The 25,549-nt window shown below is 38.0% G+C and overlaps 1 protein-coding gene across 1 annotated transcript in view; it reads left to right on the top strand.

Moving 5' to 3' along the window:
• LOC122810768 (adhesion G protein-coupled receptor E3-like) overlaps positions 1-25,549 on the top strand; it is an 804,089-nt gene that overhangs the window by 322,000 nt on the left and 456,540 nt on the right. The window contains exon 6 of the mRNA XM_044082329.1: positions 6,325-6,521. Within this exon, the coding sequence (XP_043938264.1) occupies positions 6,325-6,521 (197 nt within the window). The remainder of the gene's footprint in view (positions 1-6,324; positions 6,522-25,549) is intronic.

Raw genomic sequence — 25,549 nt, 5'->3', positions numbered from 1 at the left:
CAACAGTCCAGCACCTCCCTGATATTTTGTCCAAGGGATTGTCCAGCTGTGTGCTTAACGTAACATCTAACTCATACCTAGCGATTGTACAGATTGTAATAGAGTGTACAGAGTTTTGCATTATATGTATGGTACGTTTTACATTGCATTGTGATTTTCTGGTACATCAGTGACAAATCATTGCAGATTGATGTTAGGCAATGATGACAGACATTTGAGTTACTGACTCCATGCACACCAGGAAACCCATGCTACTGCACAACCTATTATTCTCTGCACTTTCTAAATTTTTGGCCACTAGTTGATCCTTCTCCTTATATTTGGGCCCTTCTCCCACCCTTCTTTATGGCTTTGTCCAGATTTCCTGCTTTATGTGTTTGTAGGCATGCTGTGACTGGAATACTTGATGGAGCACAACATACAGGGTTACAGTACTCACTCCTCTGACCATACATGTTTTGTAAGATGAGCAGCGTTCTACCCCATATGTCTGCTCTGCTTCTCAGACAGTTGTGTTTGTCTGGTAATATACTATTAACTGGATCCCACTGTCTTGTTTTAAGTAGTGACTCAGCTACGTGAAGGCTTTTACATCCTGCTGCTACTCTGACTTGTTACTACCTGCTGTTATACTAGCCACCTTCTAGGTTACTCAGAGCATGTATAATGTCTGTAGGTTTGGGCCTCTGTCCCTCCATTGTCTCAGGCTTTGTCCAGGTTTCTTGCAGTAACAGTAACAGATTGTGAAATATTGATGGTCTGTGGGACCTCGACCATAGCAGAACCTCACATGCAAAAGTTGTAGGTGCGTCCAGCCTCGAACCATGAACACCATCTGCCACGCTAATGTACTTAGCCCACAGAGCCACACCAACCACAAGAATGTGAGGTTTACTTCCTCACACTATCAATACCAGAAAGACATATACACCTTGACCCCTGCATATTGTGGAAATATAACATGTTGCCAGGTTGCTTGTGACACCCTTGGGATTGTGTGGTCTGCTGCTATATCCCTGCAAACATACTGTTACTGCAGTTGTATGGGAACATGGCTGTGTTGGAGGTAGGGTACTGTAGCACTGACAGTCTTGCATCTGTCCTATGACCCCACTCTTTGGCATTTCCCTTGCATACTGCAGTGGGTTTTGCTGCCTTGTGGCATACTGCATATTATGGGGCAGCCAGTTTTGTACAGAGTACCTGTTGTCCAACATAGCTGTTAGTTGTCTGCAAGTAGCCCAGTATCCCTCTCTATTCCCTTGTATATATGTAACAGGTCCATACATATGCTACCATAGTCTAGTACCCCATACATTTGTAGTAAAGGAGAGTGACTTACCTTGTGAACACAACAGTTGAGGTAACAGTGCTTCAGGTCTGACTCTGTCTGAGGCACACAGTACACAGCCAATAAATGGTAAGGTGCAGGTTGTGTGGTGTAGCTGGCATCCTTTTTACTATGTATGTGAGTTGGAGTAAGATGTCAGTCCCTAGGACCCTAGGTTGTCAATGCATGTGCTATGCTTTGCCTCTTTGCCAAAGCCCAGGCATACTGGGCATGCCTCCATCTGCCTACATGGACAGGCTCAGGGTGTTTCTCCTCCAATTCACCCTGTGGGTATGGCTGTGGGGACCTTAGCACTGGTGGGGGGCTGTATACCCCTTCCCTCTGATGATCCTGTCACAGCTGTTTTGGCAGGATCATATTGTGTAGCATGGCACATACTGTGAACATCTGTACACATGTGGCTGGAGAGTACTGCAGGGCTCAACCAGATATATCAAGGCTCCGGAACCATGACTTGAGCAGCCCAAACACACACTCTATGATGTTCCTAGTTTATGTGTGAGCCTCATTATGATGTTTTCTGGTTGGTGTGTGTGCATTTCTGATGGGGGTCATCATTCATGGTTCCAGTGTGTAGCCAGCATTCCCCAGCAGATAGCCATATGGGATGTCCCCACTGGCAAACATCTGCTACAGCTGTGGTGCATGCAGATATGGGAGTCGTGATAACTGCCAGGGCTGCCAGCACACACAATCATGATAATGCCCTGGCAGTTGATGGAGTGATATCTCTTGTGATTTACGTAGACTCTACCCTCCTCACCATGTGGTGCCTTAATGTGTACATGAGTGCAGTCTATGGCACCCAGTACCTCAGGGCAGTGTGCTACATGGCAGAAGAGATGCATACTCCTGGTCCTTTCCGCAGGGGTGCTGGGTAAATAAATGTGCTCCCTGGTATGTGCTTGAATGGCATCCAGGAACTGTTGGAGTACCCTGGATGCTGATGCCTGTGAGACCCTCATCATATCCCCAGTTGGTCTTTGAAAAGTACCTGGAGCTAGTATTCTAAGGGCTACACATACCTTTGTTTCACTGGGATGGGGTCCCTTCTGTTGGCTCTGGGCCTGAGTTGAGGGCAGCAGAGCTCAGTGAGTTCTTGTAGTATGTCCCTGTCCACCCTGTAACACTGTACAACCTCCAGGTCATGTAGCCCTGGAAGTTTACCCTGGGCCTGAACGCTCTTCGCCTTCTCAGTCTGGTCCTATTGTCAGCAGCAACATCATCATCACTGACCTCAGCCTCTAGCACATACAGATGTAGCAGAGCAGCAGTAGCCACTAGCATTCTGTCAGTTAAAATTCTCAAGTCTGTACTCCAATGGTGCAGAGTATGTGGGAAAATCAGATTGTAGGGTGTATGTATACTTTATAGTGCTCTGCTGCAGATGCAGCCTGTGTGATTGCCTAACTATGATGCATTCCACATGCCAGGTACATCATTGAGGGGTTTGAATGGCCCAATGTAAGTGGAACGGGGTTATCAGTAATTTATACATGATTGGCTTTCCAAGGCAATTTCCTTGTTTTTTTTTTTTTAAATCCCTTCCCTGCTAAGCATTGCGGTGCAGCGCTCAAACCCATAGCACTAGTATAAACACAGGTTCCGCACGATGGCCTGTCTCCTTGCTGGATTGCTCCAGCACCTTCATTTGCATGCAATTCACCTGCTTATGATGTGATTTGCATGCCATGGACACTTCCATGTCCATGCGGTCATGCATGCCCCTCTGCTCTATTTACTGGATCGCACAGCTGCTTACTTCCATGTAAGCTCTGTGCTACTATGCCTACATGGAAAATCACTACATGTAGGCTTTATTGAATTCCCCCTCATATTTTAGTTTCAAAGTCAAAAAAGTACAAAAGTTAAGAAATCTGGCTGTGATTATTTTATCATTCTATAGACCATTTCTACACTATATTATTATTTTATTTATCCCGTATCAATATATAAAATATAATGGGTTTACTGATATATACTAAACCAATCAAAAACATTTTATATGTCCATTTCAAACATGCTTATAAATGTTTCTTACCAAAGTAGAGGAAAGAAGACATTATTTGAAAATATTGAATATCACAGTTTATGCACTTTTATGGAAACCCTGCAAAACTAATCTTTAGAAGTCTGAAAAGTTGTCCTAATTTTCATTTTAACATTTATTAATATGTAAGTTTAAACCTTCTACAGACAGACGTTGGAGTCTCTTGGTAGATGTAAAGACACAATTTTAATTTTTATTGACAAAAATTAAACCTAAAGTTCAGAATGTTTATAATAAAAGCGGAGGAGCTCTTATTATGGTCCGTCAGTCAGGGTGATGTGTGGCTTGAACTCTGATATCTGAAAGTAATATATATTTTATACAGAAATAGCATAGTATGCTTACTGTAAACATGTACAGAGCTCGGCACATGTTTATACACAGTGCATGTAGAACTTATGTCTTGTACAGAGATGACTTAGTAACCACATTTTTACATGTTTGCATGACAACAATATATCAGAAAATATTTATATGTGTACTGAAAAACAAGTGAGACACTGCATATGACTGCCCATGAATATGAGCATATCCAGACACAGATACACATATGCACATGTATGCAATCCCGTAGACCCAGACAGACACATTTGGAAATAGCAACATCACACACACACACATGCACACACATGCACACACATGCACACGCACACATACACACAAGCACACACAAGCACATACACACACACACGCACACAAGCACATGCATGCACAAGCACACATGCACACACACACAAACACGCACACACGCACATGCACACATGCATACACACAAGCAAGCACAAGCACACATACACACACGCGCACGCACACACACACACACACACACACACACACACACGCACAAGCACGCACAAGAACACACACACACATGCACACACACGCACACACACATTTACACATACCCACACACACACACACACACACACACACACACACACACACACACACACGCACGCACACACACACACATATTTACACATACCCACACACACGCACACACACATTTACACACACACACACACACACACACACACACACACACACATGCACACACACATTTACACATACCCACACACACACACACACACACACACACACACACACATATGCACGCGTGCGAGCACACACCTATATATTGCATTTGTCAGGGACATTTGCATGTTTAGCTAAATGTCAAAATAGCCAGTGGTGCATATTTATCCAACAGCTATGTAGAATCAGTCCTTCTAAACACATATGATTAAGCATGACTGTCTTTCTTTTTCCCTCTTCTGGCCATCACTTCTCTTCTCTGAGTCCCCATTTAGTTCATTTGTTCCTCTTCAGGTCCTATGGTGAGGCTTGGATTTTCAGGGAGAGTCATATCCACTTAGAGCTGGTTCCCCATCGACTTTATTGGCATCTGGACCCTCTGATGTCAAACTTTGACTGACCTCTGGAGTGAAGTGCTTATCCTATGTCCCACTCTTGTAACGTGCATGCAGTGGGAAACCTGTAGCTACAGCCTGCTTCTGAGTCTGGATGTTGTATTTTCTGCAATCCCGCCCCTCTACTTCCTGTTGAACACTCTGACATATACTCTAGTATACAGTGACAGCAAACCAGCTACATGGCTCCACAGCACTCCTCCATTAGCCATCCTTTCTGAGACAGGTTGAATAAGTGTAGCCCCTTTAATCCTGTCTCTCTCCTTATCAGCTTCTCCAGTACTGGTTCCAGTAATCAAACCCATTTCACCTGATTCATAGTCAGGGTTTCATCCATCTACATCTGGATCTGGTGATCACTAAGTACCACTCTCAGGTAACTGTTGCTGAAAAATGCAGGAAAGTGGGTTCTTTCATTTTAATTTTGTTTATTTATTTCATAATAATCTGATACATTATTTGGCCCAGACTGACAAAGCAAAAGGGTAACAAAACTGACTGTAAACAGAGAGGTTCATTGGAAGAAGTATGTAAGGGCCATACCTCTCAACAACTAGGCACAGAAAATCGAAAATCCATAAATAATTGTGTGGGGGGGGTCAAAAATCCAAAATCAGGGACAAATTTTAAACATTGCTCTTATAACTTTAGAAAATTGCTAAAATAAAATGTTTTGCATTAATATCCATCTTCTAAAGGATCTGATGCCTGAAACGCAAATGTGTGTCATTATTTAGTGATTTCAATCCTCAGTGATTTGGCAGAAGTTTATGAGGAGCAGAACTAAAATATGAGGCAAAAATCTGGACATTCAGTGAAAATCTGGACAGTTGAGCTATGATCTAAGAACCTAGTTTCTAAAAAGACACACTGAGTAAGAATCAATGTCACTTAGCAGTTCTTAAATGTTATTCTGTGAATAAATTAGTTATGAAATAGGCTTAAAACAGCAATTACATGATTACCAATTATTATAGGAGATTATTACAGGAGATGTAAATTATTGTTTGAATATTAGTTTGAATTTTTGTACAGGAGTGGCTTTCTTAATTGTAGTAAACTTTGGTTGAGACAATGATCAGGTTTTAGAAGACTCATTCTAAGTGTAAAGTTTTTTATATATATGCCTTATACTGAGGTAAGTCACTTACACTGAGAGCAAGTCTTTCAGAATCAGTGCATGCTTACACAGGAGTAAGTCACTAACACTGACAGCAACTCTTTATGTGGCCCATTACATATTTGAATTGAATAGATCAGGTAATGAATTGGCAGCTGAGTCTAACAAAGCAGGTGAATTTAGCAACCATCTCAGTTTGGATCCTATATTCTTTTCTTGAGGAATTGAGACCTTCATTTCTGTTCTAATTCTTTTCACTGTGTATTTAAAATGTGGACAACATTTCACTTCATGAAAAGCATGAGACTGCATAAGTTACAGGGTTTACATTGGGAAGTGAAAAAAATCTATGTTTTCTTTTATTTTTTGCCAGATACACCACCTTTTACTATGCTGGCATCATTCCACGGGCCCGAAATTGAGTCAATACTATCTAGTGGTCATCTAATTGACAAACCGCAATCGGATTACAACTATACTGTGAATTCAAAAGTAGTTATTGCAACAATTTCTAGCGAGTGGAAGTATAACCTCACAGATCCAGTCATTTTGACATTTCAGACTGCAAAGGTTTGTATTTTGTGTGATCATGTGGGACTTCTTATTAGAGATGATATGTAATTTAATTATGCATACAAACTAGCAAAGCAAATGTATGTTTTACTTGGAAATGTTAATTGTAATTTGTTCAACATATTTACAATTTCTCGTGTAAAATTTCTGCAGGCAGAAACAGGAAGAATTATTGTACATGCAAAAAGTTCTCCCAAATTCCACTGCAGTCTCCCAGTACAATGCTTTAATTCAAAATATCCACTTCTTCAATCTTCCTGTGTTTTTTTATTACTTTGTCTGCAACATAAGACAGACTCAAGCACCCCATACCAAAGAAGTAGCTCTCTCTCTCTCTATATATATATATATATATATATATATATATATATATATATATATTAGTGATGATTTCTGAGGACTTTCATATTGTAGACTTCTCTTGTTAGGTTTACCAATTTATAAAGAAAGGGACTAAACATTTCCTTATGCCTAATTAAGAGACACGAAAAAAGGAGAGTAGAAGTAAGGAAGTAATAGCTAATAATGGAAAAAAATGAAGATACCCAAAGATGTTAATACAAACTGAAGCAATTTAATAGCAATAGAAACACGTGGCTTTATTATGCAAATGCACTCAGAAATACACCAGCCTTTTAACAGTATGAGAGAGGGAATGATGGAACAGGCCTTTCATACTCATGAATAGTGAGGAGATATAATATTTATGAAAGAAAAGTTGGAGATGCAGTTGTTATAAGTGAATGCCTTGGTGAAATATTAATGTGGAAATTACACCAAGAAATGATTTGGTTAAAAAGATAAAATAGATGACTGATTAAATAAGAGAAAAGGTTTCATTTTAGGAACTGTAAGAGCTATAGGGAAGCATTTACAGAACTGTTACACAAACATTAAATGCACTGATTGTACCAGTGGAAATAAATCAGGTCATGAAGTAGACAGAATACATATATTCAGCAAGCTAAAGATAAAAAGAGATAATCCAAGGCCTATTCCCTGTAAGGGTACTGATATAAGGCAAAACAGTGGATCATACAGGAAGGCAGAAGAAGCGACATATGTGCAGAAAACTAGCAAACCAAGTTTTTATCTCCATCTTCTTTAGATGTCATCAGAAATAGATGTCATATAATACTATGATAGATAATGTGTTCCCTGTACATCAGATGAGCATAATGCAAAACAGTGGATCCTGAATGAAGGCAGAAAAATGAAAAGCTATATGAGCATAAAACTTGCAAAACAAGTTTCTATCCCAATTTTCTTTGGAGGTTCATCAAAAATGGATGTTGTATAATAGTGTAATGGAATAATTGCCAAAATGCGGGAACCAACTGCCAGTGGTAGGGTGAAGGAGAAGTCTTTTTAACCCATAGGGGAGGATATAGTTTCTGACAGGCATGGGCGTAGTTTAAAGGCAAATGGAATAACCTATAAATAGGTCTACTAATAGTAAAAATGCATGTACTGACAGGAATAAACACTGTTGCACAATGAGCACTTACACTTTTCTACTATTTCCACTGCTAGCCTAAAAAGGAAGAGAGAAATGAATGACAAAATGGCGGTATCACAACATCTGGCTTATCAGTTTTTATCAGTGAATGCCATTGGCATTACAGGTATAGACAAAAAGTAAAGAATACTGAATTATAGCAATGTTATAGGAAACACATTTGAATAGAATGGAGCAAGTGAAGTTGGCAAAGAAAGGACTTCAGAATGCATATTCAGTACAGCATCTGTGACAGTGAAAAAGTGGGGATCCAATGGTGATAGAAGAGGAAAGCAAAGGCAATAGTGGCAGATGTGTGGTAGCAGGGGGTTATTATCAGGGAAGAAGGATAACACTGGCATGTATTTATGTTCCACCTAAATCTACTGTTATGAATCCTAGGAGAATTTTGGGAGAAATAATTAGTTTTCAGCAGTGAATATTATTTATGTGTTGGGACTGTAACCTGACATGCAATAGTGAGGATGTACATGGGGAACATAGGTGAAGCACAGAAAAGAATGCAGACTTCTGAAAAAATAATATAATAGTTTGAAATGAAAAATGTGAATTTACTAGCAGGAGATCATACAGAATTTACATATCATTTCCCTAGGTAAAATAAGTAGGCTGGACTGGATATAAACTACATTTTCTAGGAGAATGTATATTTAACTGAAAAGTTTGAAAGGCATCCAGTAATTATTTCATCTCATTTAGCAATAAAGACTAAGTTAAAGATGTAGAGCAATGAAATAAAAATGCCACACTGGCATTTTTTTACTTGTTAAAAACAGAGGAGTTAAAGGAGCGGGTACCATAAATGGTTCAAAAGTTATTAGGGAAGCTGGGCATTTCTTGAGAAAGGATAGACGTGTAGGGGGATAAAAGAAAAATAGAAATTAAAATATGAGAGAATGAGATATGGGGAAGAAGGAAAATTAACTGGTGTCAGACTGAAGTATTGCAGAAGAATGAGAACCTCACAGAATAAGAGCAACTGCTGAGTGATAAAAAGGAAATAAGGAAGCATTTGGATGGCATGCATTAGTTTAGAAATGCTGTTGTTTGATAACAACTCCAGAGCACAAAAACTCGTAGCACATTGACTTAGGCAACATAAAGCAGAAAAGATAATTTCCAAACTTAAGGAACCTGTAACAAGAAAACTAGGCAGAGATCCTATACAGGTATTAGAGATATTTTGGAAATTGTATGAAGATTTGTATAAAGCAGAGGAATGGGGCAAACAGTAAAAGCCACAAATGGAAATATTTATGGAAGACATATTATGCAAAGGTTCGAGAAAGAAGAGATTCAATAATTAATAGCTAAGATAGTAAGCGATGAGATAAAATGATAATGTATAATCAATCAACAGGGAAGTTTCCTGGAGCAGATAGTACTCCTGTGAAAGTCTGGAAGTTAGGAAGGAAGGAAGTTATAAAGGTCTGGGTGGCTTTGCTTAATGATATTTTATAACGAGGAAGAGTACTAAGAGAATGGCAAAAGTGTTTCCAAGATTGATAGATATGGATTAGTATGGTTTTGTGGAGGGGAGGCAAACATTTAACAATGTGAATCAAACAATGATGATCAAGATGGAGGCATAGTGTAAGACGATGCCTCTACTGCTGCTGGATCTTAATGCAGAGAAGGCATCCAATAGAGTCAGATGGAATTTTATGGGGAGGCTGCATTTTCATTCCCTGATAGAATAATAGGGTTAATTAAGTGGATATGTGAAAGGTCAGCAGTAAGAATTAAGCTGGGAGGATTCCTCTCTGACAAGTTTTCTTTGAACAGAGGAATGAGGCGGGAATATCCTCTTTCTCTTTTATTTTCTTTATACTTTGGGCCATTGGTAAATAAAATATGGGGTTCACACATGCAAGGATATAACTAATATAGTGATCAAGTTTTATTTTCGGGTCATTTCGGTGCTGTGAAACTTTTTGAGACAGTTTCAGGTCTTTTCAGGGTATGAAATAAATAAAGATAAAACAAAGGGTATAGCTATAGAATATGTGACCATGTTGCATCGATTCAGCAATATTCATATCTTGGGGACATAATAACATGAAGTATTTAGATGTATGGATTAAAAAGGAGTCTATTATGGCTAAGGTTATGTGGGAAAAGACTTAGCAAGAGGTATTACACAAGCAGAGAAGATGGAAGCTCTTGGTGATAAAATAACAAGTAGTGAAAATGTTCCTAGTCGTTTCTGTTCTATACACGTCAGGTGTATTTTTTATCAATCAGAGGAAAATATGTAGACCATAATTTAATAAAGAGTTAAAGAGAGCAAGAATTAAGTGGGATAAAGCATTGCTCCCCATAGAATAAGGTGGATTAGGGCTACCAAGTTTGAAGGTATACTTTAGTGCTATGTAGTTAAGGCTCATATATACTACATCTACTTATCTATATTCATATACAAATACATATATATGCAAGAGGAGCTGGATTTTTCTTTAACAATTTTAACTTTATTCACCCATAACAAGTAGCAATTATAAATTTCCAACATAAAATTCATACAAACATGCAAAATAATAGAATCAAATTATCCTACATATTTTTAACATTAACAAAATGAAACAACATCTTTGTGTCAAAACTTTTGTGAATAATAGAATAAGAAAATATTCCAATAGTTTTTAAATGCAAGACAAGCTGGAATTTTTTTTGGAGGAAGTAAGTAAGAGAAGCAAGGTATTGGGGAAAAATAACTATGGGGAGAAGGTAATAGAGGGGGTGAGGGTGAGTCTACACAGAAGTGGACCATAGGCTAGAGACTGCCTCCACTATCAGGAACTGATAGCAGAGAGAAAGAGGTAAGGGAGTGTTAAGTGAAAGACCAGCTCTGGTCAGGTTTTAGTTGAGTCTAGAAGAGAAGCTGCTGTTAAAAAAAAAGACTTTTTAGCTGGTCATACAAAATATTGCATAATAATTATACAATTCAATCAGGACATTTTAGAAAGGTTTGAAAAGAGGTTATAGAAAGGCTATATACAAAGGAATAGTGGGGGATATCTGTCTGGTTCCTAAGCATGAAGCAAAATCCTGAAGGATTAGGATTTTTCCATGGAGGTGTTTATACAGATGTTTTATGTGCAAATCTTATTTCAGAGAATTTTTCCATGAAGTTAATAAAAAAATGTTTGCAATGTCTTTTTTCTGTCGTTTTGTTTTCTATAACTGTATGAGTACCCATGCCATTATTGAAAATGTGTGAAGTTAATAAAGTTGTTAAAATTAAATGGTGAGGTCTAAGAACCACATAGAAAAGGGACTACAGGAAGAAAGAAGGAAACAAGGTAGGGAAGAGATTTAAGTATGAATGTAAAACTGGACATGAGCATGGAACGACCAAGAGTGAGAAAGAGGAAGTGGGGTAAAGGGAGAATTAATTCAGAAGAAGAGTTGAGAGTAGGCAAGGGGGTACGGGAGTCCATATGAGCCATGCACCATCTACCTCAGGCTAGGAAGTCTGTGTATATGTGCTTTTTGTCCAAGGGTAAGGAGTGGGGGACTAATGCTGTTCTAGTACAGGGCATTAGTCTTGAGGCAGCACAAGAAGAAAAGATGAGGAGATAAAATAGGTAAAGAAGGGGATGTAAAAAGCACAGGTAAAAAGGAGAAGGCATGAGGATGAAAAGAAGGAGCAGCTGTATAAGGGAAATGAATAGCAGAATAAATTAATATGTCAAACTGGTGAGAGGCCAGGAAGAAAAGCAGGCAGATAAAGTCAGCACATTGGAATGTGGAGCAAAATCAAGCCTTTAAAGATATGACAGATAAAAACAAATTGGAGCAGGAAGGTCAATTTGTGGAAATACTACAAGAGGCCAAATTAAAGATGAGAGATGCAAATAAACTGAAATCAAAGCAGTTTCTAAAGCTGGAACTAGAACATGCTAAAGAAAGGGATAAAAGGGGTGGTTTAGATGTTCAGAAAAGACTAGACTTACAGGTGGCAAATGAAATGTTGTTGAAAACTAGTAACAGAAGGTGGATTATTTTCAAAAGAGGATTTGAAGAAGAACATGTAAAGGCAATTATGGCAGATTTACAATATGGAATATTTGTAGATGAACAAAGATGCCAGGGGTTTATTAATGGGTTTTCAGGGAATGGGAGGAAATAGACTGGATCCCAGAGGAAGGAATGATACAGAGATGATATAATGCAACACTGGAGCTCCAGATGGTTTGTCAGTTTGAGGCAAAGGGTGTATAACAGACAGATAAATGGCATTTGAAAGAAAAAAATGAGAGATGGTTAATGATTACATAGTTGGAAGGAGATCAAATGAAAGAAATAAAAAGTAAAGAATAACTAAGAAAACTGTTATGAAAATGTTTTAATAAAATTAGGGAGGACTAGAGGAACAATGATTGGTTTGGTTGGATCAGATGCAAGTACCAGTGAGACAAAGACTGAGAAGTTTGACAGGGGTATTTAGAAGGAAACATGAAGAAAAAGTAAGATGAAAAGGGAATTAAAGGAAGTTCAGAATAGATAGCAGATGGGGGAGGTGAAGCTGTTAGAAAAATATGTATTAGTGTATGTATTAGTAATATGCTTAGTGCATTTAAGGTTTGAAAAGGGTTAACACATTTATTCTATTTCACACTGCATAAATCTGTACAAACTGCAGAAGCTTTCCAATCTTGTATTGTTATGAAATATGCGCAGTTATAATCTTTGCTTATGCTCTGGAAATTTACAGGGAAGCAGATAATTTCTGCTTGTGTCAGGAAAATAATAAATAGATGTATCACTTGTATTAATGTTATGAGATTTAGACAAGGAGTTCCGTTTATTCTGTGAGAAAATACACAGCTGCAGAAGCTATTAATAATAAGAACAAAGACTGCTTGAAAATATGAACTGCAATCAGTGTTTACTTGTGTCTAAGCTAGAAAAGTACCTTGAAATGTAACACATGTATTAGAACTACACAATAGAAGCTTATAGCGGGCTAAAGCCCCCAAGGTCAGGTTGTTTTTCTCAAATGTTTTTCATAAATCCAGTCATGTCAGCAGAAAATCTGAGTAACATCTGGTGTAGAACAATACAGAAAGTTGTGTTTAATTACGTCAACTATAGAAAGCAACATTTTGTAGAACAGTATAAGAAGAGCATACTTCCTGTTAGTAGTTAGGCAAAATCCTGTATTTGCATGTTTTTGTCTCCTTGCAGCAAGTAATTAAATGCCATATCTGAACCTTGCATGAATTGGTCTTTGAAGTTTTTTCCTTTGACAGAAGCTATGGAAGGAAGACAAGTTAAGGCTATGAGGAATGGCGAGGCTGAATGAATTCACCAAAGGGGAAACAAAAATCATGGAGAAGGAGTTTTCAAGAGGGTACATTGAAATTACAGGAAAATATTTTTGGTAGATTGGAGGTGTGGACAGAAAACACAACCCGTAACTTGATAAGGAAAGGTGGAGCTCTGCACCGAGAGGAGAAAAGAAGGAAGGAGTTGCCTATTCCTTTTAAAATGCAGTATAAACCTAGAAGACCTAGACAAAAATAAGATAAGAAGATCCATGAAGGTTAAAAGATTTGTATGTGGTAAATAGCAATTGATTAAGAAAGAGTTTCTGTATATGACAGAAGATAGTGAGGAAGTAGAGAAAACAACAAAAGAATTGAAAGCAGGTAAACCAGCCAGGTCAAATGCCATCTTACTGAAGTTTTATACAATGGTGTGCAAGATAGTCACAGAAGGATTGTGGAGGTCTATAAACAAAGCTAAAATGTAACAGAAGGTGAGTTTACTGGGCTGGCGGAGAAAACAATAGAAACTGGACTGACTGAATTGTAAGCTCATGCATTTAACATTAATAACACTTGTAACAAAATGAATAGAGAGTTTAAACTGGAATAATTCAAGAGACAGAGTGGGTGCTTTGTTAAGGGATGGCAAGAAATTACAACTGCAATTTGCTAGTCATATCTGAGGATAGGCTATAGAAGCTATGGTTGATATATACTAGAGATGTATACTTGATTACAAAATTGTTTGTTGCCAATTAATGTGTTGTAAGTGGGAAGATGCCTAAGGAGACTGAAGTGGGAAACAACAAGAAATGGGTGCAGTTTTTATAGGAAACCAGCAGTAGAAGTGTTTGCTAAAGGAGTAGCATGAAGATAAAGACACAGTTATCAGCCAAGAACTACATTACAGATACCTGCTGATTCCAGGGCATGTTTTACTGGGGATAGAGGGGCTTACCAGAAGGGGGGTGGTAATTGAAAAACTCAGAACAACAAGGGAGAGGAAGACCATTGTTTCTTTTCTTAATTGATGATACAATGTTGTTAGCCAGCAATTTGGAGTTGAATCTGAAGAGTTTAGATGGAATTTGAATGATTTAAAAACAGAGTAGGACTAACTGTAATAATAACAAGACTGCAGTCATGAGGTTAGGGAGATGGAGAGGAAAACATTGTAGTGAGAATGACTGAAGTGATGAAGAGAATGGCAAACGTAGGACTTGAGGTACTGGATATTTTAAGATGGATGAACCATAGCTAGACTGTGCTCATAACTCCAGGAATATGGGGAGGGAAGTAAACAATCTATTCAGAGGTAGAGATAAAAAATGCTCAAATGGACAGTGGAGGAGAAAATGAAGAAGATAGAAAACAACCTGGAAAGAAACCACAGAAGGTAGTAAAGAAAATAGAGACTTTGACTGGAAGGAGAAATGCTACTCAAATGAAGGTGTTAGTGACTGTAAAACACTGGCTGATACACATACTATAGGGAACTACAAGGAAGAGAGAGGAGGTGCAGTATTTTTTGATACGTTTATGTGTAAGGAGGAGACACTGAGGATCATTAAGGTAAGGATGAGTGGATATTTGCAAGAATGTTTAGAAGAACAAAGAGATTGATAAAGAAGGGATTGCAGTGTTGACATAGGCATTCTAAACGGCTTAGAGTTCACACAGTAAGATTCTCCAATAGGATCAAGTGACACCTTAGAGGGTGCAGTATGAAATCACATTGTTCAGACATGCACACTTTCACTTCCCTGGCTAATTATCTAATGGCCAGGTATGTTTCGGTAGATGCAGGTGACAGGGAGACTACCAGATATCTCAGAAATTAATTTTATTCTTAAACTTGTATTACGAGTTTCTGAATGATGGAAAGTGGGCTTTTCTCCCCAGGCCTACTCTGAAAATTGAATATTATCCCAGTTGGACTTTCCCAGTAAAAAATGTCAATTAACTAAAATAAAGCAACACATGTGTTGGAAACAAACTATTAATCAAGACCAAGAAGTTGGCACTGTGACTAATACATTACTTTCATTGTGCTATTTTCATTCAGTGGCTCAGGAATCATTAATATCTTATCTTGCATCATGGCCTGATTTTGAAAGCAACAATTCTTTTAGTAACACTTGTCTTTTTTATTTCATTGAAGCATAACTCATATTTCTGTGTGCCTTACCAAATATATGCTTATGCCTGTCTTTTAAATTTATACTGACCTTAAATTATTATGCTGTGTGTAGAAGAGGCCTGTATCTTTTCTATGGTACTTTCACTGCATGCATATATGGGTCACACATACAGGTAAAATTAATTTAAGTGACATCAAAGAAGTGAAAAGCACTGATCTGTTCACTTTGGCAGTCTTTATTCATGCTAAGAGGGAGTATATGAGAAACTGGAATAATTAATGTCAAACAGAATTGATAGAGAGGAATTTGTGAATAGAGAAGGAGACATAGAAAATGGTGTAAAGGATTGGAAAGAAGGGGCAACAGCAAGAGGAAGCTGCATGCTGTGAATTGGGAAAGACAATAAAAGATAGAATATGACAGCTTATAGTGGAGAGATGCAGGCATAGCAAAACTAGGGCCATTATTTTACAAAAGGGGAAAGTGAAGGGAGAGAGAGATCAGCAGGGAAAGATGTGATGGGTTACCTTAACCAGGAAAAAGAAAATGGGTGAAAGTGATTGCAGCTCAGAGAGTGCTGAAGAGATGATGAATGCAATAGGGATAGTGTCTTTTTAATTTCCCCAAATCTTTTGGGTTTCCAATACCATGACGAGAATGGACCCCATTCCTAAGTCAAAGTATGATTAAAGTTCACAAAATTAGTATTTCTTCAATCTTTGATGTCAGCCAGTAGTGCTCTTTGCAGCACCTGCAATGTGCCCAGTAATGATTCCTTCTGCAGTTCGTATGGATTTACATATATTGGTATCATATCCAAATACGATTGTAGATTCTTTTTTATAAGACTCATTCCTCCTACTACTATTGGAACTCTCTGGGTATCATTCTTCCACATTGATCTCATTTCTACCTGCAGATCCTGATATTTTATGACTGTGTCTCTCTGTACGCAAGACACTGTAGTTACTGGGTGTGGCAATTTCAATGAGCAATGCTACTTTTCTCTTCTTTTCTTGGACCACTATATCCAGTTTCCTAGCATCTATCTTTTGGCCTGTTGGTAATGGGTGGTAACGGGTGAGCTCATGTGATATAAACTTCATCATTTTCTATGATGTGTAGTGGCTCATGTTTCCAGTGTATTTCAGCCACTTCAGTACCATAATGTTTGCACAATCCCGAGTTTAACAGTCTCGCCACATTATTATGCCTTTCAGTATACAGTCCTTCTGCCATTAGTGTATCGCAGCCAGCAACACGGTGAGTGACTGTTTCCAATTCAGTTTTACAAAACCTACATTTGTCTGTTTCTCCCACATGTTCAATGGACTTGGTAAACCAGAGTGTACACAGCCCACTGTCTTGGGCTGCCAATATTAACCGTTCATTTCTTGGCTTGAATTTGTCTCTCCTTAACCCGATTTCCTGATCAGAAGTTTTCTATACTTGCAACTATATTTATGTTTTTTCCACATTTCTTGCCTTCTCATCTGGTCCTTCACCTTGTATTCTTTCTTTTGTTTTTTGGCATATTCAGTTGCTGCCTGGTTTTTATCTACTTCTGGTTTGATTTCCATTCCTGCTTGATGTTGATATGCTTCTGCTAAATTAAACAGAGAAGTCATCTTAGATTTATTCTTCTCAGGTTTCAAAACTTTCACTACATTTGGATCTTGTGAGGTCAGTAGGTAGGTGTGGAGTCCAACAATTGCAGATCTGTACATGTAATCAACTTCAAGGAGGCCCATCCCTCCTTCGGAACAGGAAATATATAATCTTGGTATACACTGGTTTTTATAAATCATTTGGTGAGCATGACGCATCCTTTTTGTTTTAATATTAATCCAGCCAACACTTTTTGGGGTCCCCAGCTAATATGATTCACCTGCAGCAGTACAAATGTTGTTTACATTGCTGTCTGTAAACATTGTCCTGCATATTATGTAGGCAAAACGAATAGTGCCTTTAAGGAAAGGATTATTCGGCATCTTTCAGACATTAGAAACAATATTATAACAAATGCCTTGGTGTGCCATATCAAGAGTAATCCTACCATAAATTTAAGTTGATGGTGCTTACACAACTGAGAGAGAATGCAAGAGGTGGAGATCTTAATAATAAAACTGAAGTGGAAGAAATACACTTGATTGTTGAATTAATAGCTGATTGCCCTCCTGGGCTTAATGGAGTAGTTTCATTAAAACCAATTTTGAAAGAATGGCGTTTGTATAAATGGAAATGAAGTATTTTATTCACTAGCAGTTTACTGTTCCATTGGGAGGCATGTTTATTCAGTATGTTTTGAGGCTGATTTCACAAGATACTATTAATGGTGAACATGAGTGAGAGATGAAGGAAGAAGAAGTATGATTAGGATTGGTCTACAGCCTGTTTGCCAAGGAAAACAGTTGGCTACTAAAGAGGTGTGTCCAGCTAGTCTGTTTCCCATTGGTCTATCCAGAGGCTGGTCCAGAGAGATGATCTCATCGGTGAGGCTGAATGAGAAGGAAGGGATACAGAGCTGCACGATAATTGGTTCCGTGATTGTTTTTTAAGTAGAGTGATTGGTTGAATTGTTAGGATCTGAAGAAGGCTATGGCTGAAAGCACTAATCCTTGTTATTCAAGTGCTCAGGTTTTAACCTCATTTTATTAAAGTCATTCCTTTTATTAAAGCTACTTGGTTTTAAATTTGCTGAACGAGAAGTTCCATGGTGGCACGTCTGTTTTTTTGTGTATTACAGTATTCCTTGTTGTTCAAACTGCCTTCAGTAGCACCTCAAGCTCTTACCCTCAAAACTGTAAGTTAGGACAGGAAGAGCAAATTGATTTATAGCTTGGAGCTTGTTCCATGATGTCAATGCTGTTCTCAGGATTAATTTTAAGTCTTCTAAAGTATTCCTTACTGAGTTTTATTCACATTTGTTCATGTTTTATTGCTGATCCTTCATCAATTCCCAAGTATGTATACACTCTCTCTTGCTCAAGTTCTTTTGTATCACATTCTTGTAAACAGATGTTCTCCTGGTGCTGCAGTTTTCCTGCTTTAAAGGTTGCTTTTGCACATTTATCAAGACCAAATTACATTCTAATATCATCTGAAAAAGTTTTGACAACCTTCAGCTGTGTTTTTAGTTCCTCATCTAATGAGCTATACAGTTTTAAATGATCGACAAAGAGAAGATGAGAAGTCATTAGACTTTGTTGTTTTCTAGGAATCAAATTATAGCCATGGCCTAAGCTGTTAAGTAAACAGCTTAATGGATTAATGGCAAGGCAGAATAGCAACAGTGACAGAGAGTCACCCTGGAATATCCCCCTTTGAATCTTTATCCCTGGGATAATAATCTGTCTTTTATCATGGCTTAATTGCAAACAAAGTGGTCTTCCATTGTTTCATGGTTACTGTAATGTAGTCAATCAGCGTAGGGTGCATCTTATACATTTTTAAGCACTCTTTTATCCATGAGCGTGGGATACTATCAAATGCTTTTCTGTAGTCAATCCATGCCATACTTAGATTTTTCCCCTTTTTACAGTTCTCCACTATAACTTTATTTAACAACAAATGATCCTTTGTTCCAAATGACTTTCTTTTATTGCCCTTTTGTTCTACTGCCATAATTGAATTTTCTTCTAAATGACTATAAACTCTGTCGGCGTCAATTCTTGTGTTTAGTTTATACGTCATTGGAAGGCAAGTTATTGGTCTATAATTTTTAGAGTAGCTTGCAGATTCACTCTTAAGTAAGAGCATTGTTTTGCCTGTTGTTAGCCAGTGTGGTGTCTGTTCAGGGTGCACATATAAATAGTTTTTACTCATGGCTAAATCCTCGTGCAAAGATGTTAATATTTTTAACCAAAAGTTAGGTACTGCATCTGGCCCTGGGGTTTTCCAGTTTGAGGCTTTTCTTAACTTTGTTTCAATCTCTCTGGTTGTTACTTCATCCCATTTCATATCCTGTACTTTTAAACTTCTTATTCTTTCTTTTACTTCTTCTATCAATTTAGCATCTTTGTTATGTTCCACAGGATCTTCATAAATACTTCTCCAAAATGTATCTACTTCCTCTTTTTTTGGTGGTCTTTCAATTCCTTTTACCTTATTTCCAAATTCTCTGTAAAACTTTTTAGGCTCATCAATAAATTGCTTATTTTGTACTTTTCCCTTATATTTATCTGTGTATCTTCTAAGTTTTTCCGCCTGTGCTGAACTTTTTAGTTTGTTATTTGCAATAGTGCATGAATGATTCTGGTCTGTTCTAATACTGTGCATTGTTTTAATCACATCTGTCTTTCTTCCTATTTTTGTTGATCTATTCCCTCATCTATTATCTTCTAAAAGTGACACTTCATGTCTTAATTGCTTTATAGTTTTCTCTATCGATGCCTCCATGATGGTATTCAATTTCTCCCCTTCCTTTCCCTCACTACCATGTGTTCTTGTGGTAGAACTTTATCAGTTATTAATTTAGCAGCACAGTAATATATCCTGTTATATCTCATGGATCTCTATGGACAGTCCTAATTACTGCATTCATTTGTTTTATCAGACTTCTTACTTTTGGGGTTTTATTGACCTTCTGCAGTCTGTTTCTCTCATTGAGCTTAATATATCTATCCATGTCCATTAAATCAAGCAACTCTTCTCTTAGTTCATTTTCTTCCAAACTGAGGGCACATCCCTTATTTTCCGTTTCTTGCAGGCATTCTATAAAAAGTTCTATAGCATGTTCCTGTTGCACATTCTCTTCAATTTCATCCTGTGCCATCTGTTGTTCTCTCATATGGAAACTCACTGGCCTATCACTCCTCAACTTTGACTGTATCAGAGTTTCCACAGTTTCCTGTTCCTTTCCTTGCTGTCTAGCTTCAAGTGAATGTTTATACTGGTTTTCTGTGAAGGTTCCAAAATATCTTGATATGGCACTTGACCAATTACTGTTCCACTGATTTCACCTTAATTTGGATATCCATTGTTCTATCCTGTCGTGGTGCTTTCTGCATTCGATTTTCTACACTGAATCCTTCTCTTTGCAGCTGCTCCACAACCTCAAATTCTATTTCTTTGACTTCTCCATTACTAATCTCTTTTTCTACTTTTCCTCTTAGTCTTCTTATTTTAGTTGATGTTTAGTCAGTTGATGATAAGCAATGCTTCCAGAGAGTGAAGTTGAAAACTGGAAAGAGAACGACAGTGGAACAATATAAATGGAGATGGTGACAATGAAGCAAGGGGAAGGGATGTGTAGACTATTTACCCATTAAAGCTTACGTGTATATATATATATATATATATATATATATATATATATATATATATATATATATATATATGTGTGTGTGTGTGTGTGTGTGTGTGTGTGTGTGTATATATATATATATATATATATATATATATATATATATATATATATATATATATATATATATGTGTGTGTGTGTGTGTGTGTGTGTGTGTATGTATATATATATATATATATATATATATATATATATATATATATATATATGTATATAAAATAGTGCTTGTTTGACTTGTTCTCTGCCTGACTATTGCTGATTTCTGTCTGCATTTGATTTTTCCCACCCACCTGCCCACTTGCCCTACTGCTATTGTACTTTTAAACTTGGTAGCTTTTGAGCTACCTGTCCCTAATATAAATCTGATTTTGGACACTCCCCCAGTACCATCTCATCAGTTCATTCTACTGAGCACTGAGAGATCAGCTGGGAAGCCCCACCCCCCCTTAGTCTTTTAAGCTTGAATTATCTTCTGTTTTCTCACTTCCCAGTTACAAAAAAATTCACTTTATTCAGTTACTTTTACTGTATCAGTGCTTCTTCCATCTTTATTACTTAATTTAGCTTTTTGCTGCACATTCTTAAAGTGTTCATATGCATTTAATCTGCTGCATAATATACTTCTTGTAGGTAGCCTGATTAAATTGTAACTGTCATTCTAAGCCTATTAGTTTTGATTCAAGCACTTGAGCTTCAAACTAGTTATCTTACGTAAGGATGGTTTGTGGTCTACACTCTTGTGGCAGTGGAGGTACCTTACACCCTTCTGAGTTGGGAATTGCTGGTTGAACATGGGTGCCGGAACCATAGAGCAAGGGGGAGGGAGCAGCCCCCCCTCTCTTTTTCAGCTGTAAGAAGACCTGTCTCTCGGCGTACCAGAAAAATAAGTGGAGGACCAAAAACACAGATTGCCATCCTTGCATCGCATGCTAAAGCACAGGCAGAAGTAACTAAGCACGCCAACATGGATTTAAACTGTTAAACACAAGCGTGGGTAGCTTAGCCATTCCTTATTGGTAAGGATATTTTTTTTAAGTGCTGCTAATTGGTAATGTGGATTTAAACATAAACGTGGGTAGCTAAACCATTCCTTATTGGTAAGGAGATGTTTTCTTATCATATTAGAGTGTGTGCGATCTGCAAGTGAGAAGGGATATGCTGATATGTTATAAAAGCATCATATGGCATGGGAGCAAGGGGGTAGAATTTAGAATAAAGAAGGCAGACATGGATGACAAAAGGAGGAAAAGCTACAGTAGAAATAACACTTCAGTTTGTCTTTGAAAAATAATTAATTCACTGTGTGCATAACAGGGCTGCGAAATAATTTATGTCGACACCCTGATGAATGTAAATGTTATCTGGGTTTCTATATGCTTCATATCAAGGTAAGCCCACTGCTGGAAATGTAGGGAAAGTCACCTACTCAGAATCTACCTACATCTGCTGAGCAGATTGAATAATTTTTGGGTGGTTTGCTGCCTGCTGACCTTCAGCCCTATCACTATATATTAGATAATTTGCTCCTTTCAGGGTGAGTGCTAGTCATGCCCCATTCATTCTCTATAAGGCAAGAGCAGAGTATAGAGCTAGCATACTGTCAACCATTAGAGCATTTTTGCTGTTCAGCTGCTGGTCAGTAAGGAGATTTAGGTTTTCCTCTTAGTATTGTACACATTGCCATGTCCAATGTAGAAGTAACCTAGCTTCTTATGTGTTTGTCATGTTTCCTTATGCATTACTGTGTCCACTGCAGAAATAACCTAATTTTATATGTGTCCATCATGCTTCCTTATGCTCTGTTTGTTTGTGTTGCTGCTGCCAGACTTGAGGTGTGTGTGTTCATGTTCTTTCTTGCTGCTGTCAGAGTCAAGGTGTGTCCAGAGGGGTATGTGTGTGTGTGTTGTCTTGCTGCTACCAGAGTCAAGATGTGTCCAGAGGGGTGTGTGTGTTGTCTTGCTGCTGCCAGAGGGTGTGTGTGTGTGTGTGTGTGTGTGTGTGTGTGTGTGTGTGTGTGTGTGTGTGTGTGTGTGTGTGTGTGTGTGTGTGTGTGTGTGTGTGTGTGTGTGTGTGTGATGCCCTAGTCAGGTATACCTGGTGGTTAGTGTTACTCAGGCTCAAGCCCTGTACCTTAGCTACAAAAGCCTGAATTCTCTACCCATACCACCACTTGTGGTTTAGGGAATTGAGTCCATAGCTCTCAGCTGTCCAGACTTTCACAGAATATTTGGCTTATACTTTTGGTGTGTTCCTCTTAAAATTTGTGGTTTTCTGACAAATCAGTGAGAACTGAATGCACTAAATAATGATAGCCCTTTAAGTTTCAGTCTTCCTGTCTTTTAGAAAACACATGGTAACACAAAACACTTTCTAAGATTATACAAGCAATATTGGGTGTTTGCCCCCTCCAAATAAATTTTGTTTTTTTTTCCAGATTTCTTGTGCTCCGAAGTTGAGAGATTTAGTTGAGTGTCAAGTGAATTTTACAAGGAGCCAAGAGCTTCAGGGGCACAAAAGTTTAGTGCTGCTTTTGCAAAGTTGTTTGTGTTGTTAGTAGCACAACAGGTAGTATACTTGCTTTTGATGCAGAAGGCTGTGGGTTCTACTGCCACAATATGCAGATGGATTGCTGATACTGTACTGTGTTGTACTTTAAAGGGAGTGGATGCTACAGTCCTGTGAATGCCCTGCTTTGGAGAAGTTACCTAGTAACTATGAACCTATCAGTTTGCCATCCATTCCCTACTGCAATATTACTAGCTTACTATTTTTTAACATAACATAGGCAATTTATTCTGTAAGGGCAACATGCACTTTATTTGTAGAAGAAATAATGAAATATAAAGTTTGTTTGCTAGCAGCAATCTCTTCATTAGTTACAGATCCATTTAATGTGGAATTATTTATATGACTCACTTCTGTAGATATTTTGCATATTTACTGATAATGGTGGATTGTAATGACAGAGGTTTGAGTGGCTTTTTATGGCTGAAATTTTCTGAAATGGGTAGTTTTGTCATTATTGGTTCATATTTTGTTTCACTGCTTAATAGAAAACTGTTCAAAACTACAAATTGAAAGCACATTCTAACAAGTGGTGCTGTATTGTACAAGGAATATAATTTAATACAATCAGAAAGGTGACTCAAGGAACACATACATATATGCATGACCCTAAAATATGTAAGGCGCCTATGGTTTGAAAACAGCCCAGAGATAAGCTTAGACCTCCACTGGCCAGATGCAAAATGAATGTGGGTTTTCATGCCGTTTCAATGAATGTGAGTTTCAAGGGCAGAGAAGTTTACTGCTCATGCTAAGTCTGTTTTCATTGTCAGACAGTATTGCTTGTTTAGCAAATGGCTCAGTGTTTGTCTGAAACTCAAGTGTCTATCATTATTTAAGTTTTGCAGTCCTCATAAATTTGCCAGGAAATCACACACATGAGGAACAGATCAAAAATATGACACAAAATCAGGGACAGTCAAACATATGCTCTGATCTCTCAAACTCTTAGAGCAAGAATCAGGAGAAAGTGTGAAAGGCTCATAATCATGGACAAATTTTAAACTTTACTCTTGTCACCAAAGTAATGGATGAAGGTAAAAAAAAAGTAAAAGGAAATACCAAAGGGCTTTGGCCAACTAAGTTTGAGATGACTGCAAGCTAGGAGCAGTTACTGAATCCCCCAAATGACTTAACTATCATGCAGGAAGCTTGTTCCAAACAATAACTGGTGCCAGAATCATGAACTGAAACTAAACTCCAAAAAAATACATTATCGTATCCTTTGGGAAGTCATCTACTCCAGGGAACTGCCAAATTGACAATTCCCCCTAAGAACTGACCCAGTTGTTTGGCATTTGTGAACTTGTGTGCACAGTGACTTAACTTTTGACCAACATGTGCCAAGCATCACAATAAAGGTTTGTATTGCACAGCTTATAAACAAATTGATCGTGACTAGATCTTGAGGTGTTATTATTCCCCTTTACAAAGCCCTCTTTAGGTCAATCATTTTGTATAATGCCCACTTTGGCATGTATCTGTCCAGACCCATGCAACAACTGGAATATCAACAGAGATACCTTACTAAAAGGATCAAGTCCTAAACAATAGGTCTTGCATGGATGATCTCAAAGAGATGTATCACTATATTCAGTATCCACCAGAGTGCTTAGAGGTGACGTGTCTGACATACAAGGCATCCTCCAACCTAATACAGATGGACCTAGTGAACATCAGCAAGTCAAATGGCATCAGAAATACTGAGTCCAGGTATCTAAATGGAATGTTGTGGAGAGATGGATATATATCACAGAGGCTACCACTGTTCCAGAACAGAGTATCCATTCAAGTAAAACAAAGCTCATACCTGTCCATATTCAAATGCAACTTGGATCTAAGGATGGGTAATAGAAAGTGTACTCCAGGATTGCATCTCATGCCACTAATGGACAGAGGCAGTTCCTAAATGCTGCATCCCTTACATGGGTCCCCTCAAATTATCTATGGTATGATCACAGTTATTCAGTTATTCTCACTAGTGCTAATGTACAATTATCAGCCATGAGATAGGTAAGACCAATCAGGAAATGTTAATTCAAGCACCAAAAGAGAATTGGCTAAGCTTAAAATGTCTTCCAAGTGAACCTATGCTGTGCTAGTAAATAGTTTTAAAATAATTGCCCTTTTTAGATCACTAAGTGCCCCTCTCACCCTCTGCCCCCCCCCAGTCTTTAACAGCTTCCGGCACCTGTGTGGTTGAAAGCTTATCATGTCTGCT

This window comes from Protopterus annectens, chromosome 9.part0 (genome assembly GCF_019279795.1).
Source record: "Protopterus annectens isolate FY-2018-M chromosome 9.part0, PAN1.0, whole genome shotgun sequence".
Lineage (NCBI taxonomy): Eukaryota > Metazoa > Chordata > Ceratodontiformes > Protopteridae > Protopterus > Protopterus annectens.
Note: the sequence above shows the minus strand (reverse complement) of the source record. Positions and strands in the feature narration are given on the sequence as shown.